Source organism: Hippocampus bargibanti, linkage group LG03, assembly GCF_051943395.1.
Source record: "Hippocampus bargibanti isolate YZ-2025 linkage group LG03, ASM5194339v1, whole genome shotgun sequence".
NCBI classification, from domain to species: domain Eukaryota; kingdom Metazoa; phylum Chordata; class Actinopteri; order Syngnathiformes; family Syngnathidae; genus Hippocampus; species Hippocampus bargibanti.
The window spans coordinates 19,749,039-19,770,130 of record NC_142736.1 but is presented as its reverse complement, the minus strand read 5'-3'; the positions used below and the strand labels follow the sequence as shown (position 1 = coordinate 19,770,130).

The 21,092-nt window shown below is 44.1% G+C and overlaps 1 protein-coding gene across 2 annotated transcripts in view; it reads left to right on the top strand.

Annotated features, from left to right (window-relative positions):
- Nucleotides 1-12,294, top strand: part of irag1 (inositol 1,4,5-triphosphate receptor associated 1) — a 43,957-nt gene extending 31,663 nt beyond the window's left edge. For both annotated transcript variants that reach the window (XM_088992452.1, XM_088992451.1), the window contains 4 exons: nt 4,763-4,827; nt 6,795-6,917; nt 7,721-7,852; nt 8,603-12,294. In XM_088992452.1, coding sequence (XP_088848578.1) covers nt 4,763-4,827; nt 6,795-6,917; nt 7,721-7,852; nt 8,603-8,762 — 480 coding nt within the window. In that variant the 3' untranslated portion in view covers nt 8,763-12,294. The remainder of the gene's footprint in view (nt 1-4,762; nt 4,828-6,794; nt 6,918-7,720; nt 7,853-8,602) is intronic.
- The last annotated feature ends 8,798 nt before the right edge of the window (nt 12,295-21,092 follow it).

Below are 21,092 nucleotides of genomic sequence, written 5' to 3'. Positions count from 1 at the left end.
GGGTGGTACCCAGACGACAGGCTCGCCGATGCCCCTAGGGACCGACAGAAACGCTTCCATACCTTGGACACGAACTGCGGTCCCCGATCCGACACGATGTTAGTCGGAATCCCGTGGAGACGGACGACGTGGTTAACCAGGAGTTGAGCCGTCTCGGTGGCAGACGGCAACCTGGTTAACGGAACGAAGTGGGCCGACTTGGAGAATCGGTCCACTACGGTGAGGACGACCGTCTTGCCACGGGAGGGGGGGAGGCCTGTCACGAAGTCGACGGAGATGTGGGACCAGGGTCTGGACGGAACCGGTAGGGGCTGGAGGAGTCCGGCCGGGGGCTGGTGGGAGGCCTTTCCACGGGCGCAGGTCGGGCAGGCCTTCACGAAGAGGGTGATGTCCCTCCTAAACCCCGGCCACCAGAACCGTTGGGCGATGAGTTGGATCGTCCTGTTGACCCCCGGGTGGCAAGCTATCTTAGATGTATGCCCCCAGATGAGCACCTCGGTGCGTAGGGGGGGGGGGGACGAACAGGCGATCCTTGGGACAGCCCCTGGGGATGGTGGTGGTTCCCTGGACTTGTTGGACTTTTCTCTCAACCTCCCACCTCAGGGCGCCCAGGATGCGCTGGGCCGGCAGGCTGTTGGTGGTAGTCTCCTCCCTTTCTGCCGGCTCATGGATACGGGATAGGGCGTCGGGCTTGGTGTTCTGTGACCCTGGGCAGTAGGTGAGAGAAAAGTCAAAACGGGTGAGGAAGAGTGACCATCGGGCCTGCTGTGAGTTAAGTCTCTTGGCCGACCGGATGGCCGCCAGGTTCTTGTGATCCGTGTAGACGGTGAAGGGGTGTTTAGCTCCCTCAAGCCAGTGTCTCCATTCCTGCAGGGCCAGGACGACCGCCAGCAGTTCCCGATTGCCGACGTCGTAATTGGCTTCGGCGGGGCTGAGCCGGCGGGAGAAGAAGGCGCAGGGGCGTAGCTTCTGGTCGGTGGGAGAGCGCTGGGAAAGGACGGCCCCTACTCCGGACTCGGATGCGTCAACCTCGACCGTGAACGGAAGATCCGGGTCGGGATGACGCAGAACGGGGGGGTTGGTGAAGGCACGACGGAGGCGGTTGAAAGCCCCCTCAGCATCGGGAGTCCACCTGAAAGGGAGCTTGGTGGACGTGAGGTTAGTGAGGGGGAGTGCCTTCTGACTATACCCGCGAATGAAGCGGCGGTAGAAGTTGGCAAACCCCAAAAACCGCTGAAGCTGCTTGCGCGTCTTTGGGATCGGCCATTCCACTACCGCCTTGGTTTTGGCGGGGTCGGCCCTGAGCTGCCCCTGCTCCACCACAAACCCCAGGAACGACAGAGAGCGGACATGGAAGTCACACTTCTCTGCCTTCACATAGAGCCGGTTTTGCAGGAGCCGCGCCAGGACCCGTCGGACGTGTTGCCGGTGTTCTTCTGCAGAGCGAGAAAAAATAAGAATGTCATCGAGGTACACAAAAACAAAAACATTGAGGAAGTCCCTGAGCACATCATTAATTAAATTCTGGAATACGGCAGGCGCGTTCGTGAGCCCGAACGGCATCACCAGGTATTCAAAGTGCCCTAAAGGCGTCTTGAAGGCTGTTTTCCATTCATCCCCCTCACGGATTCGGACCAAATGGTAGGCGCTGCGAAGATCTAATTTAGAAAAAATGGTGGCGGACTGAAGGGGCGCAAAGGCCGAATCCATGAGGGGGAGAGGGTATTTGTTGCGGATGGTGATGTCGTTCAGGCCCCGGTAGTCAACGCATGGGCGCAGGGATCCGTCCTTCTTGTCGATAAAGAAAAACCCTGCGCCCAGCGGGGAACGCGACGGCCGAATGAGTCCTGCCGCTAGAGAGGAGTCTATGTAAGTGCTCAGGGCTTCCCGTTCCGGTTGAGAAATATGGTAAAGTCTGGAGTCCGGTAATGGAGCCCCTGGCTGCAAGTCTATAGCACAGTCATACGGTCGGTGGGGCGGCAGGGATTGGGCGTTGTCTTTGCTGAACACCTCCCGCAGGTCGTGGTAGCAATGTGGCACGCCTTTGAGGCAGATGGCCTCGGGCGGGCCACCGCGGGAGGGGTTACGCCCTGCCGTAGCCGACCGCAGGCAGTTAGTGTAGCAGTAGGGGCTCCAGCCCTGAATGGTGGGGCCCTCCCAAGAAATGGATGGGTCATGGGCCTTGAGCCAGGGGAGACCCAAGACCAATGGCGCGTTCCGGGAGGGCATAACAAGAAATTGGCGGTGCTCCACATGGTTGCCTGCCACTCGGAGCTTAAGTGGGGCTGTGAGGTGGGTGACCCGGGCTAATAATCGGCCATCCAGGTCGACGATCTCCTTAGGGGGAAGGAGATCTAAAAGTCGGCAGCCCAGCAGGTCGGCCAGGTGGGGGTCGATAATGCACCCGTCGGCCCCCGAGTCCACTAGTGCCCGCACTCTTTGGGAGCTGGAGGGGCCAAATAGTTCACTCTCCAGCTCCAACCGTGTGACTCGTGTCGTGGACTTAGCCCCCAACGGATTCCGTTTCGGCGGGGACTTACATTGGCCGTGGGTCCTAGGCTGGGGGCCTCGGGTGCGACGAGCCCTCGGGTTGGAGCGGTCGTCTCCCCCCCCTATCACCATCGGTTCACAGAGTCCCTCCTGGGGCTGCGCGCGGTCGCTGCCGGGTGTGGTCGACCGGGGTCGGCTTCGGGGTACCTCGGGCCGTCGGTCGCTCAGCTCCTTTCGCCGCTCTCGAAGACGCTGATCCAAGCCGATGACAATCCCGACGAGGTCGTCGAAGGTGGTGCCGGCGTCGCGGGTAGCCAACTCATCCTTTAGGTCGGAATTCAAGCCGCGACGAAACACCCCCCTCAACGCTCGGTCGCCGTAGCCGCTGCCAGCGGCCTGGATCCGGAAAGCGACGGAGTATTCTGCGGCCGAACGGGCCCCTTGGACGCAGTCGAGGATTCTCCCTTCCGCCTCGACCTCCGTCACTGGATGGTGAAACACCCGGCGAATCTCGGCTACGAAGTCCGGATACGAGGCGCACAGCTCCGGTCGGGACTCTCGTACCGCCAGCACCCATGATTCGGCTTCACCCGCGAGCAGGCTGGTGATGAAGGCTACCTTAGCCTTATCGCTAACGTAGGCGTCAGGATGTTGTTCAAACACGAGCGCACACTGCATTAGGAATTGAGCGCAGCGCTCGGTTTCGCCTGCGTAGCGTGAGGGTTGGGGTAGCGGGGGCGTGCGCCCTTGTTGTATCTATATCGGTTATATCGATAGTACTGCTTATTACGATACTATTTCTATGAACGCAAGGAGAAAATTTACATGCCGCAGGATCGGATATATCGATAGTCCGCTTATATCGATATTTTTTCCGGCTCCCGAGAATATCGATATAACGAGACTTTAGTGTACAAATACCCGACAAAATTGCCACTTGTGTCAGAAAACGGTTACCGTATTTTCCGTTGTACAAGGTGTACTGGAGTATTAGGTGCACCTTCAATGAATGAAAAGACTCTTCTAAATATAATGAAATTATAAAAATATAAATATAAATATAAAAAAGTTTTCCAAATATAAGCCACACCACATCATAAGGCGCTAAAGGAGAGACTGAGGTTCCGCACTACTTCTTCTCCAGGGGGAAATGGAGTCGGTGGATGCTGACAATAGTTGCGAGACCTGTTGTGGCTCAATATTACTTCACATATAAAGCGCACCTGCGTATAAGGCGCAGGGTTGTCTTTTGAAGAAAATGAAGGCTTTTGGATGTGCCTTATACTCGGGGAAATAAGGTTATCAGAGGTTTACAGTGTTGTCTTTATATTACAGTATAAAGTGAGACCTCAACTTACAAACACCTCAACTTACAAACTTTTCGTCTTACAAACGTCAAATTTATTAAAATTAAACCTTATAATAAGCACTATTTTCATAATACACACCCACCACGGCTGGTGGAGTGATCTTCGGCGGAAGCACACGACCGAACAGCACCAACAGTCCTTATGGAAGGTGACTCTCCTTCCATAAGCCATCAACGACCATCAAAAAGGTAAATAAACCTTTATTTTACAGCACAGTTTATTTCTTTAATTACAGTCCTCATGCAATTTCATGGTAACCCGGGAACAGATTATTCCCATTTTAATGTTTTTTTATGGGAAAAATATTTTTGAGATACACACTTTTCGCCTTACACCCTCTGTCTGGGAACCAATTAAGTTTGTAAGTTGAGGTCTCACTGTATGTACATTGAAAATCTGGAAAACATGATGCACAATCTTTGGATCTCTCAAATCCAATTAAATAGCCAAATACGATTTATATGCATTTTTTTGCAAAGCTAGACGTAAAGAAGGAAAATACTTTTCGCAAACGTAGTGGAGTTGTTTTTTTTAAATTGATTTAATGGTAAATTAAGAAGGACTTGTGCAATTATACTGTTGGGCTAAGAATATTTCAGTCAAGGTCATGATTTCATCCGATGGTAATTGGGGGTTGTGATCACAATGCCAAATCTGACAAAGAAAGGATGAAAAAACTCAACACTGTTAGACAAAATAAGGCAGACGCACACTTAGCAACATGAATCCAACATGTGTTTTATTGCCTCTTCTGAGTTCTCCCACTGGAAAAGTACTGTCTTAAACAGAGCTGTTTATTTTGACGGATGAACATCTGCATTGACAATGGGGAAATTTGAAATTGTATCAAATTGAGATTACAGGATGTTTTAATAATTTTACGACTACTCCCATCCTGGCAGAGTGAAGCGAGTGATGCAAAAGGAAACTCCTCAACAGAGTCGACACATCAGGTGACAACAGAGGGGTAAGTTTGCTTACACTTCTACACACATACACACACACACACACATACACACACACACACACACACACACACACACACACACACACACACACACACACACACACACACACACACACACACACACACACACACACACACACACACACACGCACGCACACACCAGTTCATTCCTGAGGTCACTGATAATTCTTTCAAACAATGGCTCAAAAATGCCTGAAAAAGCAATTTTTGTGGCAGTGGGAACTTTTATCTTGTTTGTGTGACCCAGAGGATGTGTTCGAGTGCGACAAAGCTTGAGAAATGTGGAAATGGATGAATATCATGAAATGCCACTGAAGTTGTTCTCCAGGCTCATAATCTAAGGCCAAGTTTTTTGACCAAGTGCAGACTCAGTGGTTCAGTCGTTTCCTGGTTACGGAGAGAGCTGAGCCAAACACAGACTAGAACAATAACAAACAACTTGCTTTCAACATTTTTTTCACTGTTTGGGCCTAATTTACGAGTAATTGACAATGTGCAATATGATTAGTCAAGTGGAAATTGATTTTGCGTCTAATGAGTCATCTAAAGGTACATGAATAGCATTTTTTAAATACCCAAAAACTGTAAAGAAATATTACAATATCTTTTCAGTTGTCTCAGAGATGACTTGGAGTCAGGCACAAGAAGGAGTCATGCCATGTCACCCAAGAGAAAATTCTTCTTAACCTTACCTTACTTCTGGGTAATTTCTTTCCATTGTGATCATTTCTACCACCATCACACTGGATCATGTACACATTTTTTTTGTCACATGGCCATTAATCAATCTGAATCTAACTTTCTAGCTCAGTGAATCCCCATCTTTAGTGAGCCATGGTACACATTTTAAATAAAAATGTCACATACAGTACATGAATACACATCAATTATATATCTGCCATTTAAGAGACCATTAATTAGTTTCTGCCTATGTAAGATGCTGGCATAGATACATACTTGTCAATTTATACGTTTTCCCTGTATTTTTTCTTTTTTTTTCATTTTAATTAATATTGGTACTACAGCTTTTATACGGGAAAAAAAATAAATTGTGAACTCATCTTTCAAAGACCATTTCGGCTCAAATCTAGTTCGTTTCAACTTCTGGTAGCCAACGACAATGCTGCCAGCGATCGCTATTATTGCCACGGCAAACCAGCAAAAGTAATCCTCATTTGTATTTTTGTTTGTTTGTTTGTTTGTTTTATCGCTGCATACGGTCGGATTGATAAAAGCATAATGTGCACATGTGCAGTAAAAACACATAACATGTCACGAATAAAGAATTTTTTGGGCAATCAAATGAAATTTGAAAATTTCCCATGACACACAAGAGCTCTTACACTAATTTATATTTTGTCCTCATTTCGATATTTTGGTAGGAGAAGTATTTGGCGTCATCTACGAGTCATTAAAAGCATTCACGTTTCATTATATTACAATACACCTTTATTTATCTCGAGTTTTTGCAACAGCTGTGGGTGTAATAAAGCTCTTTTGAGAAAATACACAATAAAACTATCCAAACGTATATTCCTCCTACACATATGCCTTGGTGCTACTTTAATATTATGGTTCTTGGATTATGTTACATACTACTCTTTGTAACATTTATTTGGTAACTGTACATATATTTTTTAAGTAACCATTCCAATCCTTTTGGAATGGTAAGTTGTAAGATAGCACAGTAACAGAGTCTCGCCCAAATGCAAGTGTGCAGTCAGTGAATGAGGCACTCCATCATCTCATGCAAAGCATCCACTGAATAGCGAATGCAGAATTTAGCGCCCGCTTTTTGGGATTTTAGCAATTCAGGCCTTTTGTGTTTTGTCTGTTTTTTCTTTGGGAGTGCCAGTGCAGCAGTTCATCAGGTTTATGTTGTGATTTTCAAAACGATTGCCGTAATGTAGAGACTTCACTCTGCTTTCCTGTCCAAAACAATGCAGTGGAAAGTGCGCGTCGGAGCAGGAAGCAGAGCCGGCCAAGCCCGTTGTCAACTTGGAGGAGATCAGAGCGGAAATCAGAGCAGAACTCAAGGCGAAGATTGAGGAAGTGGCGTACAATAAAGGGTAAGGCCTCCTCTCTATGCACATGCAACTTCTGTGGTAAATAAACATACCAGTCATTATGGTTGTTCGGCCCAAACCAACACAACATTTAAAATTGAATTTATGTGTACTAAGATATATTTTCTTCTTTCAATGAAACAGTGTAACCTATAATAAGTACATACAGTTTATTCCAGAATGTGAACTCATTCACTGCCAGACGTGCAAAAACGTGTCCACTCCAGTGCCAGTGTTTTTGTCATTGTCACTCGAATTCCAGGACCCACAGAATATTGAGTTTTAGGACTACATAAACATTCAATGCAGCGTAATTAAGAAACCTGAGACTCTCTTATTTCATGAAAATAAAGACTTAATTCCTAAATTATGGGTCTGGGGTTATATGAGCTTGAAATGAGGGCGGCTGTCCAAAATACAATGCAATACAATGCAATACATACATACTGTATTGGTTTATATAGCACTTTAAAAACAGCTGAAGCTGGAACGAAGCCCTAACATGGAAAAAGAGCAAATACTGCCCCCTTGTGGAAGGAAAAACCACTGCCAGAGGCCATGGCCAGCGCTTTATTGGGACCAAAAAACAAAACCCGAACAAATTCGGGAATGCCGCTGTACGTCATATTTTCAGTTCCTGAATTTATGAATGGCAGTGAATGCGTTAATGTGCCTTTTTTCCGCCATAGGAAATAAGCGAAATGTTATTCAGAGTCAGTCAGTCGTCATTCTGAACTGTACATCTATTTTCCTTGCTGCTCCTTCCTTTGAACTTGCTGATTAATGAGACTTTATGTTCACTGCAGCTACCAAGATGGGTTGAAGCAAAATAAAGCAATCCAGGAGGAAAAGCATGAAGAGGAAAATGAAGCTGCGGACAAGTTGCTGGAATCAAAGATAAGGGATGAAGAAAGTGGAAAGAAAATCAAATCAAACCGGTATGGCACACAGTACAACACCGTACCTTTTAAGAGGACATATACAGTACACAAAATCAGTCATGTGCAACTGACAAATCGTTTGTGAGACAATATATTTTACACTTTCATTTTCAATGTTGGAATTGCTTCTAAATGTCATAATTGTAATAATATTAATATTGCAACTGTATCATATTATGCTGCTCCAGGTAATTAGTATTTCAGTATGCTTGCAATTAACTCATTCACTGCCATTCCCTATTCCCATTTATTTGGGAGGCAGCATTTACCTTTTGTGCAGCCGCCCCCACTTTCAATGCAGATAACGCTAGAGCCAAGTCAGATCAAAATAAACTTTTTTTTGGATGAAAGAATAGAGTCTGAAGTTTCTTACGCAATACTGAATTTTTATGTAGTCCTAAAACTCATAATTCTATGGGTCCTGCAATTTCAGTGAAAATGACAAAAACCCTGTCACTGGACATCGTCCGGATGTTTATGAATGTTTTTTTTTCAACCTCAGAGCTTGTGCCCCATGTCACACCAGGGAATTAGATGCTATCAGGCAAGGCATTGGGATAATTTAGCAATTGTACCAAATATGGACGAGATGGCAGACTCCTCCGAAGGTGGCTGAGGCCAAGATCCTGTGGAACTTCATACGTTTGTCTATGTTGTTACATCTGTGCCTGTTGAAAAATCTCAGTTTTATAACTTACCAAAAAAAAAAAAAAAAAAAAAGTGTATTTTTCTTTTTCTTCTACACAGGAGGATGGAGGAGGTCCTATTTCTTCTTAGTCGCATTCGCCCCAAGATTTCATGGAGCAAACGACTTCTCTGGATGGCGCTGATGGTTTTTCTGGTGATGTGTCTCGTTATCAGCATTTTCACATTCTTCTCTGGGTACAATAAGCGTGATGACACATAAGAGCATAAGCACTTTGATAAGAACCAAAGATTGCTTCACTGACACTCGCGTTTCAGTCATTTTACTCCATAGTGGAATCTAGCTGAATGAAGTTAAAGAGTTTTCAGCAGCCTTATGTATAAAGTTGGTTACACTTTCCCCTTGTTCATTTCTACTTAGGGACCAATTACAATTATGGTACATGTACATATGATAAATATGGCACTTTGGATATCAAGCGTTAGCATAAAATGTATCTTACACATTCATCGTAACCATGTAAAAAAATAACATATTTCTCAGGTCAATAGATATTTTTTTCTTTTGAACGACCTTGAGTACCACCTGATACTGAGAAGATAGGGAATATGTATGTTATGCTTATATAGCTATTTATAGAAAATGTATTTACATAGTTTCAATTCTGAAACATTGTGAAAATGAGTTACTGCTGTTCGATTTGGGAAGATATTTGCACCTTTGGATTATTTTGCTTCTTTTTGAAAATCAGGAAATGTCTGATTTCTTGCTAAAACCCAGACTCAAATTGAGCCACTAAGAGTGAGAGTGGGCCAACTCAATTTTTGTCATTTAACAACGAAACAGATTTCTATACTGACAGTTTAACGAATGCACTTCACTTTCGTCGCTCAATGAATCGGGGAAAGCATTGAATGAAATAATGTTATACCCGCGACAGATAAAAAAAAACACCTTCATTTAGATAAGGATACAATCTGAAATCTCTACATTTTCTGCATGTTCTGTACTTCAATTAACAATTAAACACATAGACTTGGGCTTCTCTACAACATAGTTTGCAGTGTCTCTATTACAAATTGTCTGGGCTTTTAATAATGCTTGGATTTTCAGAATCAGAATCAGATTCTGATTCCAAGCTTTTTTTTGCCAACCACCTATGTAAAATTGTTCAACAAACCTTTTTTATTGATCCTGACAGTTGTACATTTGTTATTGTGTGACCAGGCCATTTTACGTGCACTGTATCATCTTCACAGTCAGAATGGCTTTCAGAGAAAAAAAATACAACATGAAAATGAGTTTGACACCCCATAAGTGATCAAATTTGGAGTTCAACCCCAACTTTGTGGGGGTGATTCGTTCAACATATCTGATATCACACAAGACATCAAAAAATCTAACGAGCACGTTCTAACATAAAGGCACTGATCACGACAAAACACTTTGTTCTAGCTATCGCTATAAAAAGCTACAACGCAACTTTGTCGCTCTGTGTCTGTCCATTGTGTGCAAAGCGCAAGTAGTTTCGCTTTATTTTAGCTTGCTTAATCATGTTGGTTGTCATTATACATGTATGACATTAAGGAATGTTAAAATGTTACTTAAAATATTGCCTGTATAGTGGCCGCTTGAGATACAAGTACAGTGATACCTCGGTTTACGAACCCCTTGGCTTACGAACTTTTCGGTTTACGAACGTTACATTTATTAAAAATTTTACCTTGGCATACAAACTTTTTTCCGTTACGGAGCTGCCTCAATGAGTGATGTGTCATTTGCGAAGGAGCCCGTTCTTCTAACAACAAAACGGCAGCCGACTGTTTTTGTCCTCTATTCCCCGCCCGCAGTAATTCGGTTAAAGCCGTGTGGTTGGTAAAGAACGCAGCAGTGAGGGGGCGGGGGGTTTACAGTTAGAGAGATAGTGAAGCCGTTCTCCAAAAAGAAAATGGCTGCCGATGTTTTTTGTCCTCTGTTCCCCGGCCCCAGTCTTCGGTTAAAGCCATGTGATTGGTCAAGAATGCAGCAGTGAGGTGAGGTGGTTTAAACATTAAAGAGACAAGCAGACGACAATGAGAGAGTTTCAACTTTGACGATTGTTCAAAGGCAGAGTGTAGACTGCAAGGTTGAAATATCCAATCAATCAGGCCGCACAAGCCATCTGTACACTTGATGCAAAAAGCTATCAACCCAGCTAACTAGAACACAACTGATGAGGGACCAGATACAATTATCACAGAGAAAGCACCTACAAGGGATCATTCCTCAAGATGGTGAAAGAAGAAGGTTACGTTCCTCATCAAGTGCTTAATGCTGAGAGAAACCGGCCACTCCATTCCATCAAGCCATCAACGACCATCACAAAGATAAATAAAACGACTTTATTACAGTCCAGTTTATTTCTTTAATTATAATACCATAGCACATGTATTATACATAAAATAGGGTGTATTTTGTGTAGTTTTAAGGCTTAGAAAATTAGAAAAGAAAAGTAGAAAATTATGTTTTATGGAGACCTATTCTCATTTTAATCGTTTCCTATGAGAAATAAATTTTTGGGATACACACTTTTCGCCTTACACACTGTCTGGGAACCAATTAATTTCATAAGCCAAGGTATCACTGTATTTGAATTCATTCAGTTCAATCTTCTTCAACTCAAAACACTTGAATATTGTTCTCCCACTGAAATGAATGGAAATGACATTAACTCATTCATTGTTAGACATGCAAAAATGCGTCCACTTCAGTTCCCAGGTTTTTGTCATTTTTACTCAAATTCCAGGACCCACAGAATATTGAGTTTTAGGACTACATAAACATTCAATGCAGCGTAAGAAACCTTAGGCTCTCTTCTATCATCAGAAAAAAATAGTTGATTCCTAAATTATATGGGTCTGGACTTATCTGAGCTTGAAATGGGGCTGCTGCACAAAAGGCAAATGCTTCCCCCTCGTGGGAGGAAAAACCATTGCCAGAGGCCTGACCAGCACTTTATTGGCACCCGCCCACCACACCCCCCGCTGCCTACAAGAAAAAACAAAACCCGAACAAATTCGGGCATGACACTCCACGTCATTTTTTTCAATTCCCAAATAAATTCGGGAATGGCAGTGAATGAGTTAAGCATTTTCATTTTCCCTAAAAGAACACAACAAAACCGTTTTTAACAATATAAAATGTACATTTCTCCAATGTGAGACTAATAAAATCAAATCTAACCTAATTTAATGTAAAAGATCTGATCTGGGCCAGTGAAATCAGTCAATTGATTGTTAGGGTCTTTGTAATATTGTGTGCAAAGGATAGCTTTGTTAGCTTTGAAGCTTTGTTCAATTGTATGTCTACATGTGTTGCTGCTTGACTTGTTTTCCAGTACTTGTTGCGTTGGTGTGATAATAACATCATACTATTCGTTAGCCTGTCTATCACATTTAGCATTGCATATTTGCATTGAGCCAAGCGGATTTTCCTGAGGCAAAGCTACTGTATGTGGCTTTAATACGTACGCAGTTGGGGTCACTTGTATCTCAAGGTGCTACAGCACTGACTAAAAGTGATAGATTGAAGAATTATATTATTTTCCAGGATTTTTAATTAGATTGAAATTGGGACAATTTATAGTGCAATATGTTTTGCAATCAATTAGTCTTTTGTGCCATTTTGGATTGTGTCTTCGGGGGTGTGAAAATGATGCACGATGTTTAATTTTAACTCCCTTTAGACTTTCATGTGTGCCCATTCACTGATGTGCTCTGCCACTTTGCCTTGAAATAAAGGTTTGTCAATTTGATCAATTACACTGTCCATTTTATTGAGAAATGTGTTCATGATGTGAATAGATCGCTTGCAACGCGCGCACACACACACACACACACACGCACACACACACACACGCACGCACACACACACGCACACACACACACGCACGCACACGCACACACACACACACGCGCGCACACGCACACACACACACACACGCACACACACACACACACACACACACACGCACGCACGCCCACGCCCACACACACACACACACACACACACACGCACACACATGCCTGTATGGAATAAGCAGGCAAGCAGCTGGGCCTGCAGGATGTTATTGTGCTTAGCCATGAAATTGTGCCCCAGATAACATTCTGTAAAATGGCAGGGTCAGTTGATGAATTTGTGCGAGAAATAATACAAATCCCAGGACAGTCAGCGAAAGCAAGAAAAGAGAGGAGGGACAATGTGAAGGTCATAGAAGGACATTTATACTGTAAATCTTGATTTAATAATGCTAAAATAATGATGCAGTGATGCCGTGTTGTGGCTCCAGGACAGGCCTTCGGGTAAGTGCACTTCCAGGAACTTGGTGCTGGAGAACGTTGGTAGAACGTGGAAATGCAACATGTGGACTCACCGGCGGTGTGTCTCCCTTGGCTAACAAGAGCCACCTGGTTCAGACAGCATTTATCTCCACAGCCACACGCACTCACCGGCTGATCAGATTAACCCTTTCAAGTCTGCTTGTAAAGCCAAGTTTAACATGTGATTGCCTATACAATAGTGTTTGAGAAAAAAATTTATAGGGGGCGGCAACCCTCACTTCGTGAGCCCAGTATAAATAATGCAAGTGAAGGATCGACCCCCAAATGTTCTGTGCCTCCGTAATTTCCCGTGTTGCCGTGACATGCGGGGAGGTGTTTTTGTGCAAGCGGGATCGTTGGAGGTTCCTGAGATCACTTTGGAAAGCTCCCACGGGAGGATATCATTTGGCCCGTAATGTCAAGTGTCAGTCACACTGAATGTGTTATTGTGGGACAGCCTTTGAAATCTTGTGTATTTTGTACCAGTACTGTTTCACTTGTCCTATATTTGTGTTCTTAAGCGCTTTAATGGCATGTTGCAGCAGTCAGGAATGAAGCACTCAGTCCCTTATTGTTTACAGCTTGAGAGGTAGGCAAGCGGGTGATCTGTAGTTTGTAACTGACTTCAAGCCATTAATGCAGAGTAATGTAATGTAATGTAATGTACAGTGATATAGAGTAGGGTAACTATTTTGTCAGCCTTTCAGCATAGGTTCATTCTCTTGGTGATGTTAATTTCCTTTGTCAATTGGTTTTGGGCAAGTTTGTACAGTCCTACTGAAGGTGTATGTTAAAGTGTCTGTATATTCGTGCAGGCTGCCAGTTTATAGTTACAAAGACAACCCAGTCAATGCAGTCTAAATATTCTCGCAATGCCAGTTTTGCTTCATTCGTCTACCTCTCTGTCACAGTCTTGACACATTTGAGTCTGTGCCTGTATGAAGGCCTGATGATGTGCTGTATGTCATGCATATTAGCATATTTGACAATAAAGCTGACTTTGACTTTGACTTTGAGAAGATAAACAGGGATCAGAAAAGCCCATTGCTGCATGGGGATCAAATCGGTTTGAAACTTCAAATGTTGTGCAGCAATGGTCCAGACTTTTGCCTTCTCCCGCGAAACAATCTCTGCGATGCTTATATATGAAATGTTCATGATTACATTTTGCTCTATTAAGCCTTTCAGGGCTCGTAATTACTATATTGAAAAACTCATGTTATCAGGTTACAGCAGTGGCGAACCGTCAGAGCCTGCAAGGCCTTCTCTACTGGCCTAAAAATATCTGAATCACAGACCGATTTTAATTATATTTTGTTGATTAATTCTCATTAAGTAATTCCAAATTGTCTTTCAGTTTCCTTTCATTGCTTTCCCCCTGTTGTGCTGCTTCTATTTTCGTGTTTAAGCATTTAACCAATCACATTTCAGCCATCATTTGTTACCAGGGTCAGAAATCTACCTACACTCCATCACAATCAGTTCTGCCGGTCATGTCGCCATAAAATAGGTGCCGATAAAACTATTGCTTTAATCAATCATATTTCAAGTTAGTGACATCAGGGCCTTCTTGCAGGCGGAGGGAATTTACTGTTTTTCATGGCTAACAGTACCCTTTGGTGCAGGGGTCGGGAAGCCATATATGGCTCTTTTGATGACTGCTTCTGGCTCACCGATAAATCTAAATATATATTCTCGCGTTTTCACTGTTCATTTCCTGTTTGGGCGGCAGTTGGCGGAAAGTGCAATTTTGATTGGATGATACTGACCTAAGGTGGCTGTTGATGTTCAAAGAGTAATTTTGATTGGATGATACTGACGTAGGTGGCCATTGATGTCGAAACAGGCAATTAAGCCTGACAAGTAAAAAAATGGCGAATATGGTACATTTCAGGTTGAATGGACGGAAGGATTCACCTTGGTGGAGAGAAAAGGTTCTGCCGTGATTCTAATTTGCAATGAAACGATACCATGAATGAAACAGTTTAATATAAGTGGCACTATGACAAGCCCCAAGCTAACGTTAGCATCGATATACTTCTGTAAGAGACGGCTAAATGCAAGCGTCCAAGCAAATGAGCAGTGTGTGTTGCGCTCTCCACTATAGTAAGGGAGATACGGTGTTGTGGGATCCAGAAAAAAACCACAAGACAAGCAATGTGATACGTCTTGACTCAACAGTGGTTTACTTCGAATGCCCCGATCTAATGCAAACGTACGCGCACAACAATTTCCGGTCCAACGATCTAAATCGGTCCGACACGAAACATGAACCGAAGCAGGCGTTCCATGTTTAAATAAACATTTTCGATATATATCATTTGTAAACCAATAGAACTACGCGAATCTAACCAAAATAGGAAATACGATAATTTACAACCTGTCACATACTCCCCCTCAAAATAGATGTTGTCCCCAACATATGTACTAGTAAATACCTAAATACGCTGGACGACGTGCCCAAAACAATGACGCACGGTATTATGAACTGCATCCAAATATGAACTATAATAATGAACAGTTTACAGACTGGAACTCTTTTCATACATTCTGTTTACATTATAACAATCAACAATTCACAGACTGGAACTCTTTTCATACATTCCGTTTTACTTATACAGGGCTCATCGGGGTCTTCTTGTTTCCATCTCACTGTTCTATTAAACCGAAGTGTCGATTAACCATTTCTGTAGTATTTCGTGGCATAATAGGGGTGTGCGCCATACATCCAAGGCATTGTCTGTTCACCATGATATGGTACTGTCCCTACATTGTAGCAAGATGGCGAACCAAGGCGATCATACGTGAATACCTTGGGTCTCCTGTGTTCTCGTCGTGGCCGTTGATTTCCCCCAATATCAGGATTACTGGGGGGTGGCTGGGGAAAAGGGGGACACACTGTCACAGGTGGATCATTTTCCGGACCAATGTTGCCCTCCTGAGATTGGTCAACTTCCGCAGCTCCCGGCTCCGTCCCCGGCAGTTCATTCCCCAGTTGATTGTCATCATGGTGGGTTGTCTCCACAAAGCTCACGTCCCGCGGTTCTGGTGAGTCTGGTCGGGTGCTCTGGCGATGCAACACTGGATAATACTCATCCTCCTCATCATCCTCTTCCGGATCCATTTCCGGCATCTTGTTCGGTCGTTGCCGAGTGGACTTTTCCTTGGACTGGGACTGTAGTGAAGTCTCGAATGGCAAATGATCACATGGCAGCAAGAGATTGCGGTGGAGTATCCTAGATCTGCCCTTCCCCCTCTCAGGTTTCAGCTCATAAACTGGAATGTCTTGGCTGACTTGACGAACCACTGTATGAACAACATCCTCCCAGTGGTTTCTCAGTTTGCCTGAACCTCCACGTGGGGTTAAGTTTCGAACCAGAACACGATCACCGGGCAACAGGGTAGAATACTTTAGTTTACTGTCATATAGTCTCTTACTCCTGGCAGCAGCTTTGTTGTTATTTTCTTGCGTGATCGCATACGCTTCCTCCATGCCCTGTTTCCACTTCTTCACATAGTCCTTCTGGTTGGTTTCACCCTGGTTCGAGTCTGGATTCAAACTAAACAACATATCAACTGGCAAACGTGGTGAACGTCCATAAAGTAAGTAAAAAGGTGAGAACCCTGTCACCTCACTTTTGGTACAGTTGTAAGCATAAACGAGTTTGTTTAGTGAGTCTTTCCAGTTACTCTTTTGTTTCTCTGTCAGTGTCTTTAACATCTGGATCAGTGTTCGATTAAATCGTTCAACTTGTCCATTTCCCTGTGGATGGTAGGGGGTTGTCCTTGAACCCGCAACCCCACAATATTCCTTCAGTTGAGCAAAAAGTTGATTTTCAAATTCACCACCCTGATCATGGTGAATTCGAAGGGGGAACCCAAACTTTAAAGCATAGTCATTAAAGATTTTGTCTGCCGCTGTTTTGCCAGCTTTGGACGTTGTAGCATAAACTTGAGCGAAACGTGTAAAATGGTCTACTAGCACAAGCACGTATTCATAACCACCCTTACATTTGTCAAGATGCAAAAAGTCAACGGAGACAAGTTCAAAAGGCTGAGTAGTCACAATATTAGTAAGAGGGGCTCTGGTCTCACGGTTGGGCTTTTTGTGTTTTAGGCACACACACTCTCTCAGTACATAGTCCTCTATTTCTTTTTGCATAAAGGGCCAGTAAAAACGATCCCTTACAAGGGAAAGAGTCCTTTCTACACCATGGTGGCCCATTTCATCATGCAGCTCTTTTAACACTGTCACCTTGTGTTTTTCAGGAAGCAGTAGTTGGGTTCTGTTTGCCGTTTTTCTGTACAAAACACCTCTGTCATTAAAGTGTAGCTTGTCCCATTCCCTCACAAGACAAACAACTTGAGGACAATGCTTTCTTAGTTCAGTACCTAGCGGTTTCGTCTCCGCCAGTTTGTATCTAATAATATGTCCTATAATGGGGTCAGTCTCTTGATCTAGCTTGATCTGTCCAACAGTCAATGGGGCTATCGGTGTGTTTAGTGACACCTCGGCACACATAGCTGAGATTCCCATAGACCAAGCTGCACTAGACTCGTTCTGTTGGTCAACCGCTTGTACGGCAGCACTCACAGCATCATATGACATTTCTTTTGTACATCCTTCCATATATGTTACCATATCAAGGGGCATCCTAGATAAACTGTCTGCATCAACATTTTCCTTACCGGGACGATATTTAACAGTAAAATTAAAATCAGAAAGTTCTGCGACCCACCTGCACCCAGTTGCATTTAACTTAGCAGTCGACAGTACATACGTGAGTGGATTATTGTCACTATACACAGTGAAGAATGGTGCATAGTACAAATAATCACGAAACTTGTCTGTGATCGCCCACTTAAGCGCCAAAAATTCCAACTTGCCCGAGTGTAAATTATAATTCTTCTCAGCTGCAGTTAATGTCCGAGAGCCATAGGCTATCACGCGAAGTTTGCCATTTTGTCTTTGGTACAACACAGCACCTAAACCCCGGTTAGAGGCATCTGTATGCAAAATGAAAGGATGCGCGAAGTCAGGAAAACCTAAAACTGGTGGTTGAAGGTGAGCATAGCTGCCTTCCAAGCAGTTGACCCGGCTATAGTGAATCTCTCATTTGTTGTTTTTACACGGTACTCATGTGCTTGTCCCAGACTAACTGCTTTTATGAAAGTGGCAGCTTTATTGCGCTTAAGGTGGGGAAAAGCTAGTCTAACCGATTTCAAGAGCTTTTCTGTATCCCCTGTTTGTGACTCATTAGAGAGGCTATCTAACACAAGACGCTCAATGACATTAAACCCTATGATAGGACACTGTTGCTGGTCACCTTTTAGTACTAATACTGGTACAAGTAGCCCTGGATCATTAGCACCAAGTTTAAATGATATCTCAAGCCATCCTACATAAGGCATATCCGTTCCATTAGCTGCCACAATATTGAGAGTGTTATCAGGGTCAATAAGTTCATTCACATTTTTCAATGACACGTCAGGTAAGTTTGTTTGTTTCCATAACTCATCTACAGCACACACCTGGGACCCCGAGTCCCAGAGTGCTTCAACCCTTTTGTTACCCAAAAAGCACCGAATAAGACATTTCTTTCCCACTAACTCCCTGACCGAAGGTAATTTGCCACACTGGTTCTTATCTGTACGCTCGACAAATGACTGCTTATGTCTCTTCTGAACGGGGCCACGTGTGTGGGGCTTACATTCCATTTTCATAGCACCACTGTAACACTGGGACCTATCTGTCTCTGTGGTCACACCATGTCCCACTGGAGTAACCCTTTCTAGTTTAAAGCATGGTTCCTAGCTGAGTTCTGTGCTTTGCAGCCTGCTCTGAAATGTTCACTACTTCCACATTTAAAACAGTGCTGACAATATTCTTCACCTGTCTGAATACAAGAATAACACCTGGGCTGAGGGCGACGGGGCATGTAGTACTGCGGAGGGGCGAACCGCTGCTGGAACTGTGCTGCCCCCCTCATCGGCCTGGGCCCTGGTGCTGGGTGGTACTGCTGAAGAGCTGATGGGGAGTGCTGGGTGTAGTAGTGCCTGGCTGGTGGATCTACCTGATATTGTGAAGGTGGAGTGAAGGCGACCTGTTCAGGGTAGTGGTCAGGCAGGCGTTCAGGTCCTCCGCTGGTGGGCTGAGAAGTGGCTGTTGGTTTCTGAATAGTCTCTTTGATCTGGGACACTTCTGCACGCAGCTCTTTTAACAGCATCATCTCTGACCTCATCTCTTTGATCTCTGAAAGGAGTTCATTCGGCACAGTAACAGTATTCTGCTTTAAGACTGTCTTCTTCCCAATCGGGACTGGTGTGTCATCTACCTGGACAGTGTTCAGCGTTGTCACCCGTGCAGCAGCATTTTTCTTTTTTTCCTGTCGCTCTTTTTCATTTGCACATGCCATGTTTAATTTTTCTAACAGTACTTCATCTGATGTGGTGGTTAGCAGGAGGAAAGGTTGCATGTCACTCTTTACATTGTCACTCTGTAACCCCGTCAGAACTGTGTGCAGGAATAAACTCTGGACCAACGTGGGATCATACTTCACCCCTGATTCAGCTTCTTGAGATGCAAAAAGAATCCTTTGACGAAGATCCATTGCACGCAGTAGAAATTTCTGTGGGGACTCTTTATTAGTCTGCACTTCCGATGAGAGCTGCTTGTACAACTCAGTGGCTCCTCTCTCTTGATAGTGAGATCGGAGAATCCTTCGTAAAGAAGTTAGGGTAAGATTTTCTTTCCCTTCGAGGTAGCTTCTCAACTGCAGACCTGGTGTTATGGCACGAACCACTGCATCGATGATCTCATCCCCCTGGTAGCCTTTACTGAGCCCACTTTCTATCTGTCTGACCAAATTAGGAAATGTGAGTTTATCTTTTTGTCCGAGTTCACCTATTTGTCCAGATATTTTGAAATCTTTGCGCCAGGGGGCAGTGTCTGGGGGCACTATGCTTCTCTTTCGCACTGCATCCCGACCTTTTTCACTTGGTTTGGCTATTCCTGGTTCAAAATCTTTTATACTTTCAATCAAGTCCTTTATACGTAGCAAATCTGACATTCCTCCATCTTCTAGCTCTAATTCAGCTCTTTCAATGTAGGTTGACACAATATTAATTAGATGGCCTCGAGTCTTTCCTGTAAGTTGCTCTCTTTCCAGTCCAGATATTTGGATTTCAGCACATAACTCTGACAACTGTTGAAAATTCAGTCCAAATAACTTGCCTTTGATGTCCAACTGTAATTCCTCTAACGCCATTTTCGAGAGGGTAGACGCAGTTCAGCTGGCCGGATTCACTTCAAAGTCTTCCAGTGCCCTCTAGTGGTGGCTGTACGCACAGAGATGCAACTAGAGCACATGTAGAAACAAACCAGTAAACGGCGACGCCACTCCGACTGGGTTGATTGGGGATATTCGGCGCGAGCTTCTACCCACGGCGAGTAGACAACACTCGAACGCAAATATCCCAGCGGTGCCTCCAAAATGTTGCGCTCTCCACTATAGTAAGGGAGATACGGTGTTGTGGGATCCAGAAAAAAACCACAAGACAAGCAATGTGATACGTCTTGACTCAACAGTGGTTTACTTCGAATGCCCCGATCTAATGCAAACGTACGCGCACAACAATTTCCGGTCCAACGATCTAAATCGGTCCGACACGAAACATGAACCGAAGCAGGCGTTCCATGTTTAAATAAACATTTTCGATATATATCATTTGTAAACCAATAGAACTACGCGAATCTAACCAAAATAGGAAATACGATAATTTACAACCTGTCACATGTGCAGGCTAGCTGGCATAACTTCGACGATGGACTCGGCAAACTGACTTTCATTCGGATCGTTTTGCTGGATTTTTTCCCCAATTATGAGGAACGAAAAACTATTCATATTAATGGTGAGTATTATCACAAAGTTATTTTATATAATACATTCTGACATTTTATTGAAATCATTTGCGTGCGCGCACGCGTGTGTGTTTGTGTATGTATGTGTGTGTCTCTCTCACTGAAAACATTTCTAAACTTTGGATGCTTTAGATCGAGTTTGTTTACTTGGCGAGCCGACGTTTGTAATGCTGTGTTCGCATTAGGTTTGCGTTGGGATGTAAACACCCGTGGCTATAATGGAGGACAGCTCACGCGGTGACTAGAATGGCTTCCAGTATAGAAAAAGCGACTCCAAGTCCAGGCTGCAGCATTTGTTGAGCTTCTTTTGCC